This window comes from Chiloscyllium plagiosum, unplaced genomic scaffold, assembly GCF_037043375.1.
Source record: "Chiloscyllium plagiosum isolate Xiang-an unplaced genomic scaffold, Cpla_swu_hap1 HiC_scaffold_23, whole genome shotgun sequence".
NCBI lineage: Eukaryota > Metazoa > Chordata > Chondrichthyes > Orectolobiformes > Hemiscylliidae > Chiloscyllium > Chiloscyllium plagiosum.
This window is the reverse complement of record NW_028270161.1, coordinates 58,318,722-58,341,321: the sequence shown is the minus strand read 5'-3', so window position 1 is coordinate 58,341,321 and position 22,600 is coordinate 58,318,722. Positions and strand designations below refer to the sequence as shown.

Genomic DNA, 22,600 nt, shown 5'->3' with positions numbered 1-22,600 from the left:
GGCACCTAGGGCAGGAGTCTTTTGTGGATATACCCATTTCAAACAAGTATGCTGTTTTGGAAAATGTAGGGGGTGATGGATTCTCAGGGGAACGTAGCATGAACAGCCAAGTGTCTGATATTGAGACTGGCTGTGATGCAACGAGGGGTACGTCGGCTTCCAAGAGATCAATTGCGTTAGGGGATTCTGTAGTCAGAGGTACAGACAGACGTTTCTGTGGCCAGCAGCGAAAAAGCAGAATGGTGTGATGTTTCCCTGGTGCCAGGATCAAGGATGTCTCAGAGAGGGTGCAGAATGTTCTCACAGAGGGAGAGGGGCCAGCAAGAGGCCATTGTCCACATTGGAACCAATGACATTGGAAGGGAAAAGATTGAGATTCTGAAGGGAGATTACAGAGAGTTAGGCAGAAATTTAAAAAGGAGGTCCTCGAGAGTAGTAATATCTGGATTACTCCCAGTGCTACGAGCTAGTGAGAGCAGGAATAGGAGAATAGAGCAGATGAATGCATGGCTGAGGAGCTGGTGTATAGAGCAGATGAACGCATGGCTGATGGGCTGATGTATGGGAGAAGGATTCACATTTTTGGATCATTGGAATCTCTTTTGGAGTAGAAGTGACCTGTACATGAAGGACGGATTGCACCTAAATTGGAAGGGGACTAATATACTGGCAGGGAGATTTGCTAGAGCTGCTCAGGAGGATCTAAACAAGTAAGGTGGGGGGGTGGGACCCATGGAGAAGTGAGGAAAGAGATCAATCTGAGACTGGTACAGCTGAGAACAGAAGCGAGTCAAACAGTCAGGGCAGGCAGGGACAAGGTAGGACTAATAAATTAAACTGCATTTATTTCAATGCAAGGGACCTAACAGGGAAGGCAGATGACCTCAGGGCATGGTTAGGAACATGGGACTGGGATATCATAGCAATTACAGAAACAGGATGGGCAGGACTGGCAGCTTAATGTTCCAGGATACAAATGCTACAGGAAGGATAGAAAGGGAGGCAACAGATGAAGGGGGTGGCATTTTTGATAAGGGATAGCATTACAGCTGTGCTGAGGGAGGACATTCCCGGAAATACATCCAGGGAAATTATTTGGGTGGAACTGAGAAATAAGAAAGGGATGATAACTTTATTGGGATTGTACTATAGACCCCCTTAAATTCAGAGGGAAATTGAGAAACAAACTTGTAAGGAGATCTCAGTTATCTGTAAGAATAGTGGGGTGGTTCTGGTCAGGGATTTTAACTTTCCAGACATAGACTGGGACTGCCATAGTGATAAGGGTTTAGATGGAGAGGAATTTGTTAAGTGTGTACAAGACAATTTTCTGATTCAGTATGTGGATGTACCTACTAGAGAAGGTGCAAAACGTGATCTACTGTTGGGAAATAAAGCAGGGCAAGTGACTGAGGTGTCAGTGGGAGAGCACTTTGGGGCCAGCGACCATAATTCTATTAGATTTAAAATAATGATGGAACCAGATCTAAAAGTTGAAGTTCTGCATTGGAGAGAGGCCAATTTTGACGTATTAGGCAAGAACTTTCGAAAGCTGACTGGGGGCAGATGTTCGCAGGTAAAGGGACAGCTGGAAAATGGGAAGCCTTCAGAAATGAAATAACGAGAATCCAGAGAAAGTATATTCCTGTTCGGGTGGAAGGAAAGGCTGGTAGGTATAGGGAATGCTGAATGACTAAAGAAATTGAGGAGAAAGTGAGGTCTGCAGATGCTGGAGATCAGAGCTGAAAATGTGTTGCTGGAAAAGCGCAGCAGGTCAGGCAGCATCCAAGGAACAGGAGAATCGACGTTTCGGACATAAGCCTTTCTTCAGGCTTATGCCAGAAACGTCGATTCTCCTGTTCCTTGGATGCTGCCTGACCTGCTGCGCTTTTCCAGCAACACATTTTCAGCTAAAGAAATTGAGGGTTTGGTTAAGAAAAAGAAGGAAGCATTTGTAAGCTTTGGACAGGATAGATCGAATGAATCCTTAGAAGAGTATAAAGGCAGTAGGAGTATACTTAAGAGGGAAATCAGGAGGGCAAAAAGGGGACATGAGATAGCTTTGGCAAATAGAATTAAGGAGAATCCAAAGAGTTTTTACAAATACATTAAGGACAAAAGGGTAACTAGAGATAGAATAGGACCCCTCAAGATCAGCAAGACAGTCTTTGTGTGGAGCTGCAGAAAATGGGGGAGATACTAAATGAGTATTTTGCATCAGTATTTACTGTGAAAAAGGATATGGAAGATATAGACTGTAGGGAAATAGATGGTGACATCTTGTAAATTGTCCATATTACAGAGGAGGAATTGCTGGATGTCTTGAAATGGGTAATAGTGGATAAATTCCCAGGACCTGATCAGGTGTACCCTAGAACTCTGTGGGAAGCTAGAGAAGTGATTGCTGGGCCTCTTGCTGAGATATTTGTATCATCGATAGTCACAGGTGAGGTGCCGGAAGACTGGAGGTTGGCTAACATAGTGCCACTGTTTAAGAAGGGTGGTAAGGACAAGCCAGGGAACTATTGAGCAGTGGGATTGACCTCGGTGGTGGGCAAGTTGTTGGAGGGAATCCTGAGGGACAGGATGTACATGTATTTGCAAAGGCAAGAACTAATTAGGGCTTTGTGCGTGAGAAATCATGTCTCACAAACTTGATTGAGTTTTTGAAGAAGTAACAAAGAAGATTGACCAGAATGGTAGATGTGATCTATATGGACTTCAGTAAGGCATTCAACAAGGTTCCCCATTGGAGACTGGTTAGCAAGGTTAGATCTCACAGAATACAGGGAGAACTAGCCATTTGGATACAGAACTGGCTCAAAGGTAGAAGACAGAGGGTGGTGGTGGAAAGTTGTTTTTCAGACTGGAGGCCTGTGACCAGTGGAGTGCCACAAGGATCAGTGTTGGGTCCTCTACTTTTTGTCATTTACATAAATGATTTGGATGTGAGCACAAGAGGTACAGTTAGTAAGTTTGCAGATGACACCAAAATTGGAGGAGTAGTGGACAGCAAAGATTACAACAAGATCTGGACCAGATGGGCCAATGGGCTGAGAAGTGGCAAATGGAGTTTAATTCAGAGGTGCTGCATTTTAGCAGGACTTATACACCTAACGGTAAGGTCCTTGGGATTGTTGCTGAACAAAGAGACCTTGGAGTGCAGGTTCATAGCTCCTTGGAGTCGCAGGTAGATAGGATAGTGAAGAAGGCATTTGGTATGCTTTCCTTTATTGGTCAGAATATTGAGTACAGGAGTTGGGAGGTCATGTTGCGGCTGTACAGGACATTGGTTAGGCCACTGTTGGAATATTGCGTGCAATTCTGGTCTCCTTCCTATCAGAAAGATGTTGTGAAACTTGAAAGGGTTCAGAAAAGATTTACAAGGATGTTGCCAGGGTTGGAGGATCTGAGCTACAGGGAGAGGCTGAACAGGCTGTGGCTTTTTTCCCTGGAGCATCGGAGGCTGAGGGGTGACCTTATAGAGGTTTACAAAATTATGAGGGGCATGGATAGGGTAAATAGACAAAGTCTTTTCCCTGGGGTTGGGGAATCCAGAACTAGAGGGCATAGGTTTAGGGTGAGAGGGGAAAGATATAAAAGAGACCTAAGGGGCAACTTTTTAACACAGAGGGTGGTACATGTATGGAATGAGCTGCCAGAGGAAGTGGTGGAAGCTGGTATAATTGCAACATTTAAGAGGCATTTGGATGGGTATATGAATAGGAAGGGTTTGGAGGGGTATGTGCCAGATGCTGGCAAGTGGGACTAAATTGGGTTGGGATATCTGGTCAGCATGGACATCTCTATGACTCTAGGCGTTGGGAGGAAATGTTGCAGCTGTACAGAACATTGGTTCGGCCATGTTTGGACTATTGCATGCAATTCTGGTCTTCTTCCTACCAGAAAGATGTTGTGTAACTTGAAAGGGTTCATAAAAGATTTACAAGGACGTTGCCAGCGTTGGTGGATTTGAGCTATAGGGAGAGGCTGAACAGGCTGGGGCTGTTTTTTCTGCAACATCAGAATCCCTACAGTGTGGAAACAGGTTCTTTGGCCCAACAAGTCCACACCAACCCTCCGAAGAGTATCCCACCCAAACACATTCCCCGACATTTTACCCCTGACTAATGCACCTAACCTACACATCCCCGAACACTAGGGGCAACTTAGCTTGGTCAATTCACCTGACCTGCACATCTTTGGACTGTGGGAGGAAACCAGAGCACCCGGAGGAAACCCACGCAGATACAGGGAGAATGTGCAAACTCCACACAGACAGTTACCCAAGGCTGGAATCACACCCTGGTCCCTGGCGCTGTGAGGCAGTAGTGCTAACCACTGAGCCACCATGCCATCCCATTATTTAACACCTTATAAGTTTTCATCATGTTAATCATTTACAATATCCATTCTTACTGGTGCATGGTTAAATTCAGCTCTGTTAAGTTAATTCTGGATTAGTGGTGCTGGAAGAGCACAGCAGTTCAGGCAGCATCCAAGGAGCTTCGAAATCGACGTTTCGGGCAAAAGCCCTTCATCAGGAATAAAGGCAGTGAGCCTGAAGCGTGGAGAGATAAGCTAGAGGAGGGTGGGGGTGGGGAGAAAGTAGCATAGAGTACAATGGGTGAGTGGGGGAGGGGGTGAAGGTGCAGGGCAGAGGAAATGACCTGGGAGTTGCAGTGGGAGAGGGACTCCCTGAGATTCTTGTAGAGAGAGGAGGAAAACTTCTTCAAGGCAGGCATCCTTGCAAGAGGATTCGCAGTAGGGTTAAAATCAACGAGGTAAAAACAACGACTGCGGATGCTGGAAACCAGATTCTGGATCAGTGGTGGATGCTGCCTGAACTGCTGTGCTCTTCCAGCACCACTAATCCAGAATCTGGTTTCCAGCATCTGCAGTCAGTGTTTTTACCTTCGGTTAAGTTAATGTCCAGTGATTCTGACATCAAACATTTGAAGGCAGCTTTGTTGTTCACTGAACACCTAATTAGCGGTCAAACACTTTAGGACATTCTGTGGTCATGAACGTCGCTATATAAATGTAAGTCTGTCTCCTCTTAAAGAAATCTCTCAACAATTGAGGTTGTGTAGTCAAATTGCTGCCTTACAAAGCTGCCTTTAGCAGGACAGGATAATTACAGTTCCATTATAAATTTAGACATTGGGATTTACAATGGAAAACAGTTGACATTAAATCCTTTCAGACAGGTAGTGACACTGGCATATAATTTTCAACATACAGTCAAAATATCTGAGTTCTTCCCAGTGTCATTCCCATGTGTTAGTTACAGGCAATTTCCAGAATGCAGACTTTCATTTACAATACTCTTAAATTATGAATGTCATGGGCCAATTTTGTGATTGTTACAATGTAAATTTGAAAAGTAGTTGTGAGCAGAGAATTGAAGTTTAAATCCAAACTCATGGGTGTAATGGAAATGAATCGTTAATAAACACCATAAAGCTTTGAAATTTACTTGCATTTGTTGCTATAGAACTAATTCATGAAGGAATAATTCTCTAAGTTAAGGAACCTTCTCAACTTGTATTTCTCATGATTAAAAACAGAAGGAAATTCTGGAGGGTTCCAAACTGTACTATTAGAGGAACGAAGCCCACAAATCCAAAAGAATTTATATATCAGCAAAAGTACTGTGAAACGTGTATTTTAAGATATCTTTGCACCTTTTCAACCAGCTTTTATCAGGCTGCAGTGGGGAGCTGGGAATACCTTTGTAAGATTAAAGAGCCTGGCACGATGGTGGGGGTAATGGTAATGTCACTGGACTAGCAACCCAGAGGAGAAAGTGAGGACTGCAGTTGCTGGAGATCAGAGTTGAAAAGTGTGGCTGGAAAAGCACAGCAGGTCAGACAGCATCTGAGGAGCGGGAGAGTTGACGTTTCAGGCATAAATTCATCATGAGGAATGTGGGGTGTTGAAGGGGACTGAGAGATAAGTAGGAGGGTGGGGGTGGGATCAGGGTGAGGTAGTTGCAGATGGGGGGTGATGGTGATAGGTCGGATGGGAGGGTGAAGCAGATAGATGGGAACGAAGATGGACAGGTGGGGCAGTTCAAGATGGCGGCGCCAAGAACCTGGGATGAGGTGGGGGGAGGTGAGATGAGGAAACTGGTGAAGATGACATTGATGCCATGTGGTTGGTGGGTCCCAAGGCAGAAGTTCTTCCTCCAGACGTCGGATTTGGTGGTAGAGAAGATTCTCGTGTCCTTTGCGCAGTGGGATCTGGGATGAGGTGGGGGGAGGGGAGATGAGGAAACTGGTGAAGATGACATTGATGCCATGTGGTTGGTGGGTCCCAAGGCAGAAGTTCTTCCTCCAGACGTCAGATTTGGTGGTAGAGAAGATTCTCGTGTCCTTTGCGCAGTGGGATCTGGGATGAGGTGGGGGGAGGGGAGATGAGCAACCCAAATGCACAGATTAACATTCTGGGACCTTGGTTTAAATTCTACCATGGAATTTAAATTCAATAAAAGGACCTGGAAGTCAAACCTCGCTGTAGCAATTGTCATCAAAACACATCTGGTTCTCTGACACCCTCTAGGGAAGTAAATCTGCTATCTTTAAATGGTTTCAATATACACAGGACTCCAGCCCACTGGTATTTTTCCCCAGATGACCATTCCTGGCACCTTGTGGTATTTGTCACTTCTACCTGTATGTGGGAGTGAATAAGGATTGTTGAGGAAGTTAACTGCCAGCAATCCTCCTTTGTTTAAGCTATGTCTCTCGTGATTAGTGATAGAGGATACCATGCAGTATCTACAGGAGAAGCCATGTTCTTTAGATAACGAGGTCTGTTGTACGATAGCAATAATGTTTAGGCATAACTACCAGGATCTTTAAAAGTTCTAGGAGAAAGTGAGGACTGCAGATGCTGGAGATCAGTTGAGAGTGGGGTGCTGGAAAAGCACAACAGGTCAGGCAGCATCTGAGGTTAAGGGCTCTTGCCTGAAACATTGATTCTGCTGCTCCATGGGTTCTGCCTGACCTGCTGTGCTTTTCCAGCACCACTCTCTCGACTCTTTAAACATTCTGTCCAGTTATTGGTGTTTGACTTCCTTAAGCTTTTGCTGCTGATTGACTGCTTTTCTTTGGCCTTTTCCTTGCTACCAACAGATGTACATAAGAGGCAAGTTGCTCTTTGCTGACCACATATTTAATGGGTACAGTAACAGTCTTAAGGATCTGATGAAGCAAATTACCAAAACATATGACGACTACACCAATGGCCGCTACCTACTGTATGACTTCAGGTTCAGGTATTTTATCAACTGTCTTTTTGTCACGAGTCAGTGTTACGTTCTGTCAGCCAGCCATTTCATAATAATCTGATGGCACAGAATTCCACAAAGGTTTGAAGAGGCAATGTAACAAACACAGCAATTCCTGTACTTGGCTTAGCAGTTCCTGAACATTCAGTGATAAAGCAAAGCTCATGAGTGTGATCATTCCAGTGGACCCGGTGATATAGCAATGCACTAATATGCTCACTGGCTGTTCCAGTGGACCCAGTGATCTTATATTGCTCTCTAATACTCTCACTGGCTGTTCCAGTGGACCCAGTGATATTACATTGCTCTCTAATATGCTCACTGGCTGTTCCAGTGGACCCAGTGATATTACAGTGCTCTCTAATACTCTCACTGGCTGTTCCAGTGGACCCAGTGATATTACAATGCTCTCTAATATGCTCACTGGGTGCTCCAGTGGACTTAGTGATATTACAGTGCTCTCTAATATGCTCACTGGCTGTTCCAGTGGACCCAGTGATATTACATTGCTCTCTAATATGCTCACTGGCTGTTCCAGTGGACCCAGTGATGTTACATTGCTCTCTAATATGCTCACTGGCTGTTCCAGTGGACCCAGTGATATTACATTGCTCTCTAATATGCTCACTGGTTGTTCCAGTGGATGCAGATATTACATTGCTCTCTAATATGATCACTGGCTGTTCCAGTGGACCCAGTGATATTACAGTGCTCTCTAATACTCTCACTGGCTGTTCCAGTGGACCCAGTGATAGTACAATGCTCTCTAATACTCTCACTAGCTGTTCCAGTGGACCCAGTGATAGTACAATGCTCTCTAATACTCTCACTGGCTGTTCCAGTGGACCCAGTGATATTACAGTGCTCTCTAATATGCTCACTGGCTGCTCCAGTGGACTCAGTGATATTACAGTGCTCTCTAATACTGGCTGTTCCAGTGGACCCAGTGATAGTACAATGCTCTCTAATATGCTCACTGGCTGTTCCAGTGGACCCAGTGATATTACAGTGCTCTCTAATACTGGCTGTTCCAGTGGACCCAGTAATATTACATTGCTCTCTAATACTGGCTGTTCTAGTGGACCCAGTGATATTACAGTGCTCTCTAATACTCTCACTGGCTGTTCTAGTGGACTCAGTGATATTACAGTGCTCTCTAATACTGGCTGTTCCAGTGGACCCAGTGATCTTACATTGCTCTCTAATATGCTCACTGGCTGTTCCAGTGGACCCAGTGATAGTACAGTGCTCTCTAATACTCTCACTGGCTGTTCCATTGGACCCAGTGATATTACAGTGCTCTCTAATACTCTCACTGCTGTTCTAGTGGACCCAGTGATATTACAGTGCTCTCTAATACTCTCACTGGCTGTTCCATTGGACCCAGTGATATTACAGTGCTCTCTAATACTCTCACTGCTGTTCTAGTGGACCCAGTGATATTACAGTGCTCTCTAATTCATTCATCCGCTGTTCTTGAGATACAATTTCTCACTTTAGTTTTTCATCTCAAGTTGGAATTGTTAATTAATACTTCCCCAGGGAACAGTGGGAAAACAATCAGCCTTTCCCATTCTTTTCCGCCGACTCACATCCACAGCTCATTTTTGCTGTTCCTGGGAAAGGTCTGACTGTGGGAACAGAAAGGAAAGGGGTTAGTTTACAAACATTGTGTCAGTGAAGAGAGGGTGGCCTCAATTGTAACCCCGCCCTCCCAGAAAGAATGGGGTTTTTGGTAGCTGGGACAGCCTGTGATAAATCTAGGCTGATGTCACTTCCTGTCTCTGCTCAGCTCCATTCCATGTGCTGAGCCTCGCTTTGTGGGAAAGCTGGGGAGTGCTGTCAACACAGCAAGGGATGGATTCTTACTCTGAGCAGAATCCAAGATTTCCAAAGCCCAGTAGGTTTGACCTGTCATGGTCAATTTTACACAATAGTGTTTAATTTAATTTACTTCCTATCTGCAAGTACATGTGCCATACTAAATTCCCTCTGTCATTCCCACTCCTCAAGAATCTACTGTTGCTCTCTGATAGACCCTTGGGATAGCTGTCACTTTAATTCAATGGGTTCAGAGATGGCTGATAGGTTCAATTTGCGATCAGCAGACTTTTTTCATTCACTGGTGGGGTATGGGCATCACTAGCTTTACTGATAATCCCTAGTTGCCCTTGAGGAGGTAGTCGTGAGCTGCCATCTTGAACTGCTGCAGTCCATGTTCTATGGTGCTGTCATTCTGTCACATGTGGGACAGATAATGTCAATGTTTGGGTAGATAAAAGAGGCAGGGTGATTCCTGTATGTGGCGTTCCTGATGAATTCTCTCAATATGTTCAGTACCTTCCTGAGCAAGTATCTCCCTTTGAACAGTCACAAATCAGAAAGTCAATGAGTCTGTTTTGACCTCTTTGATTTGATTTTTATTTGATTTATTAATGTCACATATACCTAGGTCCAGCAAAAAGTTTTGTTTTGCGTGCCGTATGGGCAGATCATACTATACAAAGTGTATTAGGGTGATAGAACAGAGTGAGGAATACAGCCAGGCAAAAGTGAGGACTGCAGATGCTGGAAACCAGAGTATAGATCAGAGTGGTGCTAGAAAAGCACAGCAGGTCAGGCAGCATCTGAGGAGCAGGAAAATCGACATTTCAGGCAAAAGCCCTTCATCAGAAATATTCCTCTATTTCTGATGAAAGGCTTTTGCCCGAAACGTCGATTTTCTTGCTCCTCAGATGCTGCCTGTCTTGCTGTGCTTTTCCAGCACCATTCTGAGGAATACAGCTGTAGAGAAGGTACACATTGAGTGAGATAAACATTAAATTTAAAATATGAGGTCCATTCAGAAGTCTAATCACAGTGGAGAAAAAAAACCTGTTCTTGAATCTGTTGGTATGTGTGTTTAACCCTTTGTATCTTCTGCTTGATGGATGAGAGTATAACTGGTCCTTGATTATGTTTTCCTGAGGCAGCAGGAGGTCTAATGGAATCCATGGATGGAAGACTAGTTTGGGTAATGGGCCAGGCTGTGTTCACAACTCTCTGTAATTTCGTACGGTTCTGGACAGTGCAGTTGCCATACCAAGCTGTGATGGATCTGGGTAGAATGCTTTCTATGGTGCATCTGTAAAAATTGGTAAGAGTCTTTACAGACGTGCCGAATTTCCTTAGCCTCCTGAGGAAGTAGAGGCATTGCTGTGCTTTTTTGACGGTTGCATCACCATGGCTGGACCAGGACAGATTGTTGGTTATCGTCACTCCCCAGGACCTTAACACTCCCAGCTCAGCAGCTCCATTGATGTAGATAGGGGCGTACCCTCCACCTTGCTTCCTGAAGTCAATGATCAGCTCTTTTGTTTTGTTGACATTGAAGGAGAGATTGTTATCTTTACACCAAGCACGCTCTCTCTTCACAGAGGCTTTGAATATCTTGGTGTTATCCTCCTGCAGGGACTGGGTTTCATGCCAAAACGTTTCTTTAGAAACACAAGTGCTAGATCCTGCCAGTGGAGCAGGTTTGGACTGATTCGCTTGGGAGAGGATACTGCTGTTAGACCGCCTTTCCTTCCCAGAGGCACATTTTGTATTTCACCGTTATCTTTTCCCATCAGCTGTCCAACGTTCAGTACTGGTGAACGAAATTTAAAAATCCAGGTACTATCATCATTTAAAAACTATTCAACAGTGATGACTAAGGAAGAAATTCGAGGAAAATCTTTTCCACCCAGACAATGATAGGAATCCAGAGTGCACTGGGAGAGTAGTTGAGATGAGAAACCTCATCACCTTTAAAAAGGATGAGCACTTGAAATGTCAGAACATTCAAGGCTATGGGCCTAGTACTGGAAAGTAGGACTAGTGTAGTTTTGGCAATGCAGACCCGATAGCCCAAAGGGCTTGGTCTCCCCTGTCTGATTCTATGAGAACAATCAAGCCTCTTTAATCTTTCCTCCTAACTCAAATTCCTCATTCCTGTGATCACTCCAGTATACAGAAAAACCTCGGTTATCCAAACATCGTATTTCGGATTATCTGAACAAGATTTCAAGGTCCCATAAAAATCCGAACAATCAGTTAACCAAACAAGGGACTCCCACCCATCTCGTTCGGATAATCGGGATTGTTCTGTACACTGACAATAAAACGTCTCCAATGTTTCACATCCTTTCCAAGTATGGAGCCCAGAATTGGATACGTTATTCCAGCTAAGATCAGTGATTCACCAAAGCTTCTTTTGTCCTCCAGGTCTCTGTTTATAAACCTAAGGATCCTGTATATTTGTTTTAATTGTCCTGTCAAATTCAAAGATGTGTCTATGTTCTGGTCTGGCAGCTCTCCTCCTCATTTTAAAATCATACTGATCGCCTACCTCCCCACTCTTCTTTCTAGAACAAATGCTTTCACTACTACATTCTCTTGAAGTCTATTAATATCCAAAACAAAATCAGAATATTTGTTTAGCCCCTTTAATATTTAACAGTCCTGACAGGAAGAGAGCTAAAAAGATAATTTGATAAAATATTAGGCCACTTGAGGCACAGTGGTAGTGTCCCTATCCCTGGACTGGGAGTCCTGAGTTCAAGTCTACCTGCTCCAGAGGTGTGTAATAACATCTAGGAACAGCAGGCCAGGCAGCATCCGAGGAGCAGGAGAATCAGGGCTTATGCCCAAACAGTAGATTCTCCTGCTGCTTGGGTGCTGCCTGAGCTGCTGTGCTTTTCCAGCACCACCCTCTCGACTCTGAGCTCCAGCATCTGCAGTCCTCACTTTCTACTAACATCCAGGAACAGGTTGTTTAGAAAAAAATTGGTAAAGCATTTGGGCAGATGCCCAGAAAGCTGGTCAAAGAGAGAGATTGTTAAGGATATAGAAGGAAGAGGGTTCAGCAGAAATCAGAGAGGTGGGAAGGTTTAGGGAGAGAATTCCAGAGCTTAGGGTCCCTGCAGCTGAAGGCACCATACCCAGTGGAGTAAATGAGTAAAAGATGTACCAATACCTCAGTCATTGTGGAATTCTATCAAAACGTTAGTCAAATTTTATCAGCCATAGAGGACTTGAGATATCAAATACTCTAAAGTTACTGGTGCTCAGAGTATCAGCCTCTGTGATAGAGTCACAGAGATGTACAGCATGAAAACCGACCCTTCGGTCCAACCCGTCCATGCCGACCAGATATCCCAACCCAATCTAGTCCCACATGCCAGCATCTGGCACATATCCCTCCAAACCCTTCCTATTCATATACCCATCCAAATGCCTCTTAAATGTTGCAATTGTACCAGCCTCCACCACTTCCTCTGACTGCTCATTCCATACACATACCACCCTCTGTGTGAAAAAGTTGCCCATGAGGTGTCTTTTATATCTTTCCCCTCTCACCCTAAACCTATGCCCTCTAGTTCTAGACTCCCGGATCCCAGGGAAAGGACTTTGTCTATTTATCCTATCTATGCCCCTCATAATTTTGTAAACCTCTATAAGGTCACCCCTCAGCCTCCGACGCTCCAGGGAAAACAGCCCCAGCCTGTTCAGCTTCTCCCTATAGCTCAAATCCTCCAACCCTGGCAACATCCTTGTAAATCTTTTCTGAACCCTTTCAAGTTTCACGGTAGCAGCAAATCAGGGGAAAGGGTAAATCAGGAATTCATCCAAAACAAAAAGAAGAACAGATCTAGGGGACACAGTTTGAAAATTAGCGCTCTCCAATTTGAATCGAGGATGTGGAGAAACATTTTCTCTGAGGGTCTTGAGTCTGGATGTCACTATTAGAATGAATTAGGCCTCTGTTTTCCCCCTGTTGATGATAACTAAGTATTTTGATGCTTACTCTGGTTTTTAAAAATCCTTCTTCAATTTTTTTTCCCGCTTAACAAAGTATAAGATGACATGTGTCAATAACAAGATGTCTAATCATTCTTAAATCCATTGTGGAAAATGACAGTTTATTGTGAGATCTGGCACAACTTTTCAAAGACTTGCTGAATCAAATCATTAATCTGAAACAAGTTATTGACAAATCTCTCTCCAGTTCCACTGAGCCCAAGTTGCCAAGTACCACACAGGATGACACTTCGCTGCAACGTCAACCTGACAGGAGTGCAAGGCCTAAATCAGAAACCTCGATTAAGCCAGAAACCACGTGTAGCTTTCAGTCCGCTAACAGGTAAAGAGCATGGATTCTGGGTGCCCTGGAATTGGGAATGGGAATGGGAATGGGAATGGTTGCCCACTATGTAAACTTATCTGCTGATATGGTACTGAGACAAAGTCTCAGCATTGGTTCCTGGTATCCTGAGTTACATAATCTCAAGCCAGTAAAATGGAAATGGGTTTAATGTAATTAACCAAGGGAAAGGTAGTGGAGTTTTCTGACTTGTGTCCATCTAATGACTTGCATCTGACATGAACAATAGTACCAGAATTGGACAGCTCGGGGAGAGACCAGTCAGCCCATTTTGCCTGGACTGGCACTTTGCTATTAGATCCCAATCACTGAACCAATCACTGTCCACTCACTCTTCTTGTGATCTTGATTTTTTGCTTCAAATGTTTGCCCAACATTTCCTCATAAAGGTGAATGGTCTCTGCCTCGTCACTTCACTTTGAGCAACAGTTCCCAGATGCCTGTTCATGAAGACCTTGACAGACCCTCAGTCACTATCATAGCCTGATGCCCCCATGTTATTGAGACCCCAACCACATTTCCTACACAGTCAGTCTGAATCGTTGTAAAATATGTTTTCAATTTTCTTGGTACTTTTTGTGCTCCTTGGGAAATGAATCCAATATCTCATAAAGATGGCTTCCTCCTGGTATTACCATCTCATGATGTTACCCTCTCATTAGCTTCAGGGTTGGCATATGATTAGATTCCCTACAGTGTGGAAACAGGCCCTTCAGCCCAACAAGTCCACACCAACCCTCCAAAGAGTAACCCACCCAGACCCATTTCCCTCTGACTAATGCACCTAACACTATGGGCCAATTTAGCATGGCCAATTCACCTGACCAACACATCTTTGGACTGAGGGAGGAAACCCATGCATACACAGGGAGAATGTGCAAACTACACAGACAGTTGCCAGAGGCTGGAATTGAAGCTGGGTCCCTGGCAGTGAGGCAGCAGTGCCACCATGCTGCCCCTCTAAAGTTCTTTCTAAAGTCACACACCCCAAACTGCACAGTCCTTTATGATAGTCTAACATAAACCTTGCACTAATTTATCAATATTTACATTTTTGTACTTCTTCCCCATTTTATAAAACTTCCTGCCTTGTCATTTTGATAGCTCTCACAGTTTGGGAGGGCTTTGAGAGCCTATACCTGGCTGTTGAAGATCAACAAAAGTGCTCCTTGTCTGGGTCCTACAGCGCTGCTGACTGCCTCACCCATTTGCTCATTGCTGGCCTCCCGTTGTCATGTGGGAGTGTTTTCCCAGTTCACTCAATATGCAGGTGGGATGCACTGTGAGCAAATCTGGAGATGGTTCCAATGGGTGTCAGTGTCCATGGGCTAGGGAGTGAGAGGAGCCAAGTGGCAGTGAAGGTGAATACAGAAGTAGCAACACTTTGGCACAGCCCAAACCCTTTCCAAACACTTCACTATCCCCATCAATGGGAAGCAGGTCAGAGAGTGACTGGGATAGTATCCTGTGCTACGACGGGCTAACAGCTAGAGTGGACGATAGGCAGAAAATAGGAGAGTGCAGTCATGTCCCAGAATCAGACACAATCTTTCTTTTCTTTTCCAGAGCTGCAACCATCCAGGATTTCATCGCATTTAGCTTGACCCAGAGAAATATCTGTTGCAACACAGACAGAATTCCATCTGAAATAATGGAAAGCATGCTGGAAAGCTGTTCCCGAAGACCCAACTGAGAGCTTTCTGGGCATTAGCAGAGAGCTGCTGCATGTACATTGTGGACAGAATACGTCAGCTGGTGTACTTCCTACAGTTCCTCCCTGATAACAATCACTGTTAAACTGTTGTTAGTTCTGACCAAATATAGCAGGATGAGATGATTGTGCTGCTCAAGAGTTCCATGTCATCCTTAATCCTAGCCATCAAATGTTTTCAAGATTAGTACAACCACATTCGAAGCTCAGCATTTGAGGGGGCAGAAGATGGTATCTTTCCCAGGAAGAATGTCTCAGGTTGATCACTAAAGACACTTTCACTGAAGGGCCACCACTCAAGACACATTTGCCCAGAGACCATAATTCAAAACACATTCGATGAGGGACCAGCACAAAATGCACATTCACTGAGGGACTGTTACTAAACAGACATTCACCCCAGATTGTTGATAAAGACACATTCATCCAGTATTCATCACTAAAAATACATTTGGATTTCTGCAGCTGTGATTCAATATATTTTGGCCATTAGAACAAACCATCAACTAAGATAACAATGCTCTTGGTACTCCAGTCTTTTTCTTAAATATGTATGCTACATTAACAAAAGCCAAATCCTTTCCATGCTCCTAATGTAGTCTGTTTTAATTTATGTTGCCTAAACCAGTTCTGGAACACAACTGTGCTTCCACTATTTGGTTCAGGCTCCTCACCACAGCACTGATCCCACCGAGTGCAAAGGCCCAGATTTGTTTCTAATTCACTCGTTGGACTTGAGAGTTGGTGGCTGGGCCAGCATTTATTGTCTGTCCCTAGTTGCCCTCGAGAAGGTGGTGGTGAGCTGATTTCCTTTGTTGCATTAGTGAAACAGATGACATTTTTTCCAACAATCAGCAGTGTTGTCATAGTCAACATTAGGTTCTTAATTCCAGGCACTTATTGGAATCAAATTCTACCAGTTACCGTGGCAGGATTTGAACTCGGGTCTCCAGAACATTAGGTGAGTTTCCTGATTAATAATCTAACGATAATACTATTAGGCAACCACCTCCCCAGATAGTGTATTTGCGACTTACTGTCCCTCTTCCATTTCAGTACCGTCTTGGACATTGTCAACCACACTGTCTCCCAATTTGCCTTCCACATATTCCATTATAGTTGCCTTCTCCTCCAATGCTATTTGGTCATACTTTCAATTTAGTCTACTATATTCATCCATCAACATTAGGAGATCAAAGGCCATTTTGTGGATAACAGTTCAGTTCACATTGTGATCTTGAATCTCGGGTTACCTGCCATTTTAACTTTTCACCTACTCCACTGAGATGTCTGTTTCCTCAACCTCCTGCAGTTTTCCAGTGAAGCTCAAAAGAGCAAGAGACTAGACATTTCACAGCCTACCAGACTCAACACTGATTTCAACAATTTTAAACTTTCCCACCTCCCCATCTATTACCTTTTCCTTTGCTGGTGTTGATTTTACTCTCTCTTGCTCTTTTACATGGTAGCTGTTAATTATCTTACCATTCACATTTGCTCTAGGTATTTGCCCTTTCTTTGCTTTTATCTAAAAAATTTAATATCTCAATGATCCTCTTACCACTGTCATCCCCTTCTCCTAGTTTAAAAACCTGTTACATCCCTAACTCTCCCTTGACTGAACTGAAGCATTAATTCTGTTTCTCTCTCCACAGAGACCTGCTGAAGTTTCTCCAACACTTCATTTTTATTTCAGATTTCCAGCATCTGCCGTATTTTTCTTTTGTATCCGCCTTGGCCTGTCCTGTGTGTCAGTCATACACTAAGCCTGAGCAATGTTAGAAAGAAAGAAGGCCAAAGACAGATTTCCACCCAATATCAACTTCTCTCAGTTCCTTTGTTGCTGAAACCCCCATCCATGTCATATTGCTCCTAGATTTGACTATTCAAATACTGTGGAATCTTATCTTCCAGCCTCCACTATCTTGAAGCCATTTGAAACCCTACTGCCCAAATCATAACTCACACTAAGTCCTGTACACTCGTAACCTTTCTGGCCTACATTGGTCCCAGTTAAACAATGCCTCAATTTTAAAACTTTTGTTATTGTTTTCGAAATGCTCCATGCTCAACTCCCCTCTATCTCTATAATCTCTCCCAGTTTTATAACCCACTGAGATCTTTTGCGGTCCTGAAATTCTGGCCTCTTGAGAATCACCATTGACAAGGACTCCTTTAGCTGCCAAATTTACATCACACCCATCATCCTCTGTTTAAAACTTTACTATCGATTGGTTTTACCTTGTTAAATTAAAACATATCATTTCACACTTCTGTGTGTTAATTTCCTGACCATTTTACCAGAGAATTGAACAGTCTCCCTTGGTTTCTCGCCAACGTGTTCCTATTAGCTTCAGTGTTTGCTACATCTCTGCATTCAGTATCATCTGCAAAGTGTAATACAACGGACTGTGAACCCAGGGCTAAGTCATTATGTGGAAGCTGTGCTCTGGAAGATGGTGAGGAGAACGGTGGGTGGGTGAGTTTAAACAGCCAAGAGTCTGAAGAAACCAGGTTCTTGCTGTAGGCTAACACTCAGTTCTTCAATTTCAAATAGGAGGTCAACTTTCATGACGACAAGTGGTCTGAGAGCTCATGTGCATGCATTTGCATCTCATTATAACTGAAATTAAAGTTGACCTTCCCAATTAACTTCTATCCAATTGAGAAATCCCTCCTTTCAGATATGACTGCATACAAAAGGTGACCTTCACTTTTTCTTGGGTTATAGGGTAAGTATTTATTGTTTTGCCCATGTAGTGATACACAATGTTTGTAACATATTGCAGCATAAGGTCTTCAAGTACAAAATGGCGAAGGGGAGGAGACTAGAATCTGACTGTTTGTGAGCCATGTTAAAGCCCTGAGAGCTAAACATGTTAAAGTTCAGATTATTAATGGGAGGGAGGGACGATTAATGGGCCAAGGATGGAACAGTCTAAATAGGGGGTGCTGTGGGGCAAGGATAGGGCATGATTTAAATGGGGGTGATGCGGGGCAAGGATGGGCATGATCTATCCAGGGATGGGGCACAGTTGGTCCAGGGGAGGAAGGCTGGCCCTCCTCCTAATTTCTGTCCATGGATGATCATGAGCACGGGGGATACCTTGCTGCAGGAGGCTCATTGGGAGTGTTGGATGTGATAGGGTAGAAGTTGGAAGGTCAGGGAGTGTAAGGTCTGCTTCATGCAAGGCGATGGTGCAGGTGGCCCTTGACAACACAGAAGGCCCAGAGGACTGGGATCGGTATGGGTTCAGGGGGCAAAATGGAGAAGTTAGTGAAAATGTGAACAGGGGCCAGTAGGGAATACAAGGTGCTCAGGAGGGAATTTAATGGGTGATGGGGATTGGGGTGAACATTTTCTTTCTAACTCCAAATGTATTCTCATCTTCCTCAACTACTCCGCAATCCTGTACATTTTCAGAAAGGCAGAATCTGAGTGGGACAAGGTGTTTTATTTTGGGTGGAATTAATGATTAAAATCTTGACTGAACAGGTATCTGATGTATAAAACAATTAGGATTTGAAAGAATTAACTGATATCACAAGACAAGCTCCACCCATCAGGACATAAAAGACTGTTGCTGGAAGGAGCGAGCCAGTCTCTGGTGTGCTTCAGAAATTGTTCTTAATGTTAAAAGCAATAGTTAGTCGTTATGTGTATTCACTCTAAAGTTGAGCTGATGTCTCAAGACAGAAGTATGCATCTCAAATGCAATGTAACTAGATACTCAGGGATATCTAATAAATCTATTTATAGTCCTTATGATTAGATTACTTACAGTGTGGAAACAGGCTCTTCGGCACAACAAGTCCACACCGACCCTCCGAAGAGTAACCCACCCATACACATTCCCCTACATTTACCCCTTCACCTAACACTATGGGCAATTTAACATGGCCAATTCATCTAACCTGCACAACTTTGGACTGTGGGAGGAAACCCACACAGACACGGGGAGAATGTGCAAACTCCACACAGAAAGTTGCCTGAGGCGGGAATTGAACCCAGGTCTCTGGCGCTGTGGGGCAGCAGTGCTAACCACTATGACACCATGCTGCCGTAACTCTTCTGCCTATTATAACGAGGAGGTTATCCTTTCCCACATAGTATTAGTAACCTATGAATATTACAAAAAAATCAGCTAAGTGCCAATTTTGGGATTTGCATGGAGGGTTTCTCACCATGAGGTGCTGTTAGTTTTCATACACACTTCTCTGCAGCTTGCCTCATTACGTATTGTCCTCCTATATGGCTGTCTACAGCAGACACCTCAGGTCGCTGCAGCAGTACCACTGATGCTGCCTGCATTAGATCCTGTGAATCCACTGGGAAGAAAGACGCATCAACACCAGCGTCCTTGTTCAGGCCAACATCCCTAGCATTGAGGCACCTTTGATGGATTAAGATGAGCTGGGCATGTCATCCACATGACTGACACAACATTCCCCAAGCAGGTGCTATAATCCCAGCTCCGAAAAGGCAAGTAAGACCAGGCAGACAGAGGAAGTGCTTCGGTGATACTCTCAAGGCCTCATTGACAAAGTGCAGCATTCCCACAGACACGATGGAATCACTAGCCCAAGACCGTCCAAAGTGGAGTAAAAGCATCTGGAAAGGTGTTGAGCACTCGAGACTTGCCATCAGGAGAAAATGGAAGCCAGGCGAAAACAGCAAAAAGTGTCCCACCCAACCTTCCCGTGACTACCTTCTGTCCCAGGTGTAAAAGAGCCTACAGTAGCCACATCAGTCTGTACAGCTATCTATAGACTCACCTTGAGGGTGGAAGCAGTCTACAAGGGACCGCCAAGGGATGAATGAATGCCTCTCGCACTATCGTGAGCTCAGCAATGGCAGCAGTACTGGCTGTTAATGGGATCTCCTTGAATTCCCAGTGCTATGTCATGTTTAAAGCCCAGCAATGAATCAGATTAACTGCTGTCAGTGGGGACTGCCCTTCAACTTGCACGTAGTAAGAGAGGAATGAAAACAGCTTCTGAGGGTACATTGGTGACACGTGACTGCAAATACAAGTTTTACAGTTCTAAATGTATTGCTACTTTACATCATTGCCTATTGACTGTCACTTAGTTGCAGCTACAAGATTAAAGCTACATTGGTTAACCATCTTTAGTGCCAGACCATGTTAGAACATTGTCTGAGGAAGTGCTACTGCTTCCCCAAGGCCCAGGATAGCCTAAGATCATTTAGTTGTTCAATGTGGGAGCATCGCATTCTGAAAAGTCATCCAATGGCTGCAAATGTTAACATATATTTAACAACAGCAGAAGTGAAGGTAAAACCAAAAATGTTGGATTTGCTTCTGGAAACAGGTAAGGGTTGCTTACCTTTCAAGCAACAACCAGTCACAGTTGATAAATTAATCACTGGCACCTGTCAACAATTGAAGCAAGTGTCAATTTACTTGTGTCCAGCTTGTGGTCCATATGCTAGACCACTCTATCAACCATGTAAACTATAAAGCAATCAACTCAACTCCTTATTCCTTTGAAACTACAGTATTTGTTTAAGTTTACATTTTAAAAGATTTGTCAAAGCATTTTTTTTTATTAAAAATGCATCTATGTGAGACTGAGATGAAGGGTATGGGATAGAGATTATTTCAATATCACTTTCACCCAAAATTGCACCCATTTTCAAAAGTCTTTTCCACACCTGCCCTGCTCAAACTTATTTTCACATCAGTTAACACACCACCTGCTTTGGATTAGCACAGCTGGGCAGGGTTTTTAAAAAAGTCATATTAATGGATGTTAGCTTTAAAAACATTTCTCTATGTTCAAATAACTTCCTGCAGTTTGATTTTGTGGTTTCTTGCAAGGTTTCTGGAAAAGTCCCAGAGGATTGGAAAGCTGCTAATGTAACACCTTTTTTTAAAAAAAGCAGGGAGTCAAAAACAGTTGTCTGTAGGCCAGTTAGCTTCACATCTATTGTTAGAAAAATATTAGACTGTTATAATGGATGTAATAATAGACACATATATAGTCAAATAAAGTGAGAATGGCTTCATGAAGGGGAAATCATGTCTGACAAATTATTACAGTTCTTTGAGAAGGTGCCAAGCAAGGTACATAAAGAAGAACCAGTAGATTTAACATATTTGGATTTCCAAAAGACATTTGATAGGGTATCAGGTATAAGACTATTTAACAACATAAGATCCCTTGCTCTGGGTTTCTGAAGAAATCATATCAGACACAGCATGTTTTTTTCTCTTTTTCTCTCTCCACAGATGCTGTGAGATCTGCCGAGTTTCTCCAGTATTCTCTGGTCTTGTTATAGGTTTCCAGCATCTGCAGTATTTTATCGTTATTATGAGGTACCATGGTATTGGAGGCTGTTTATTAGCACGGATAGAGGATCGGCTAACCAACAAAGAGTTGGGATAACTCCTATTCATATACCCATCCAGATGACTTTTAAATGTTGTAATTGTGCCTCATTTCTTAATATCATGTGGAGTAATGGAACATGCTGAAGACTGGCATCTGTGATGCTTGGGACCTCTGGAGGATGGAGAGATGGATCATCCACTTGGCGTTTCTGACTTAAGATGATTGGAAATACTTCAGTGTCATCCTTTTCAATGATATGCTGGGCTACCCTATCATTGAGGATGGAGATTTTTGTAGAGCCCCCTCCTCCAGTGAGTTCTTTAATTCCGCACCAGCATTTACGACTGCAAGAGGCAGGACTGCAAAGCTTAAACCTGCTAAGTACATAAGAACTAGGAGCAGGAGGTGGCAATTCAGCCTGCTCTGCCATTTAATGCAATCATGGTTAATCTAATTTCTTCTTGACTTTCCTCTTCTAATCTCTTCCCTTAACCCTTTAACTAATTAAAATATGTCTCCTTAGATTTATTCAGTGTCCCGGCATCACCACAGTCTGGGGTAGTGAATTCCATAGATTCAGAGAAGTCATTTCTCATCATTGTTATTTAAATCTGCTACCTTTTATCCTAAAACTTTGACCTCTCATTCTAGATTACCCCACATGAGGGAACATGTGCCCGATCTCTGCTTCATCAATCCCCTTTAGCATCTTATATACCTCAATTAAATCTTCTTAACTTGCATGAGTATAGACCTATATGGCTCAATCTCTCCTCATAAGATAAACCTTTCATCTCCGGAGTTAATCTAGGGAACATTCTCTGAATGGCCACCAATGCATTTATATTATTCCACAAGCGAGAGGATCAAAACCGTATACAGTATTCCATTTGCGGTGTCACCAATGTCTTGTGTAGTTACAACAACCCACCCTAATTTTATATTTCATTCTTTTAGCAATAAATGCTTTAATTCCATTTGCTCTCTTCATTACCTGCATACCAGCATTTTGTGATTCATCTTCAAGGACCATCAGATCCCTCTGCATCAAAGA

General features: G+C 43.5%; 1 protein-coding gene across 1 annotated transcript in view; it reads left to right on the top strand.

Moving 5' to 3' along the window:
- Positions 1–17,919, top strand: part of LOC122561441 (uncharacterized) — a 154,714-nt gene extending 136,795 nt beyond the window's left edge. The window contains exons 16-18 of the mRNA XM_043713183.2: positions 7,140–7,282; positions 13,323–13,457; positions 15,045–17,919. Coding sequence (XP_043569118.2) covers positions 7,140–7,282; positions 13,323–13,457; positions 15,045–15,171 — 405 coding nt within the window. The 3' untranslated portion in view covers positions 15,172–17,919. The remainder of the gene's footprint in view (positions 1–7,139; positions 7,283–13,322; positions 13,458–15,044) is intronic.
- The last annotated feature ends 4,681 nt before the right edge of the window (positions 17,920–22,600 follow it).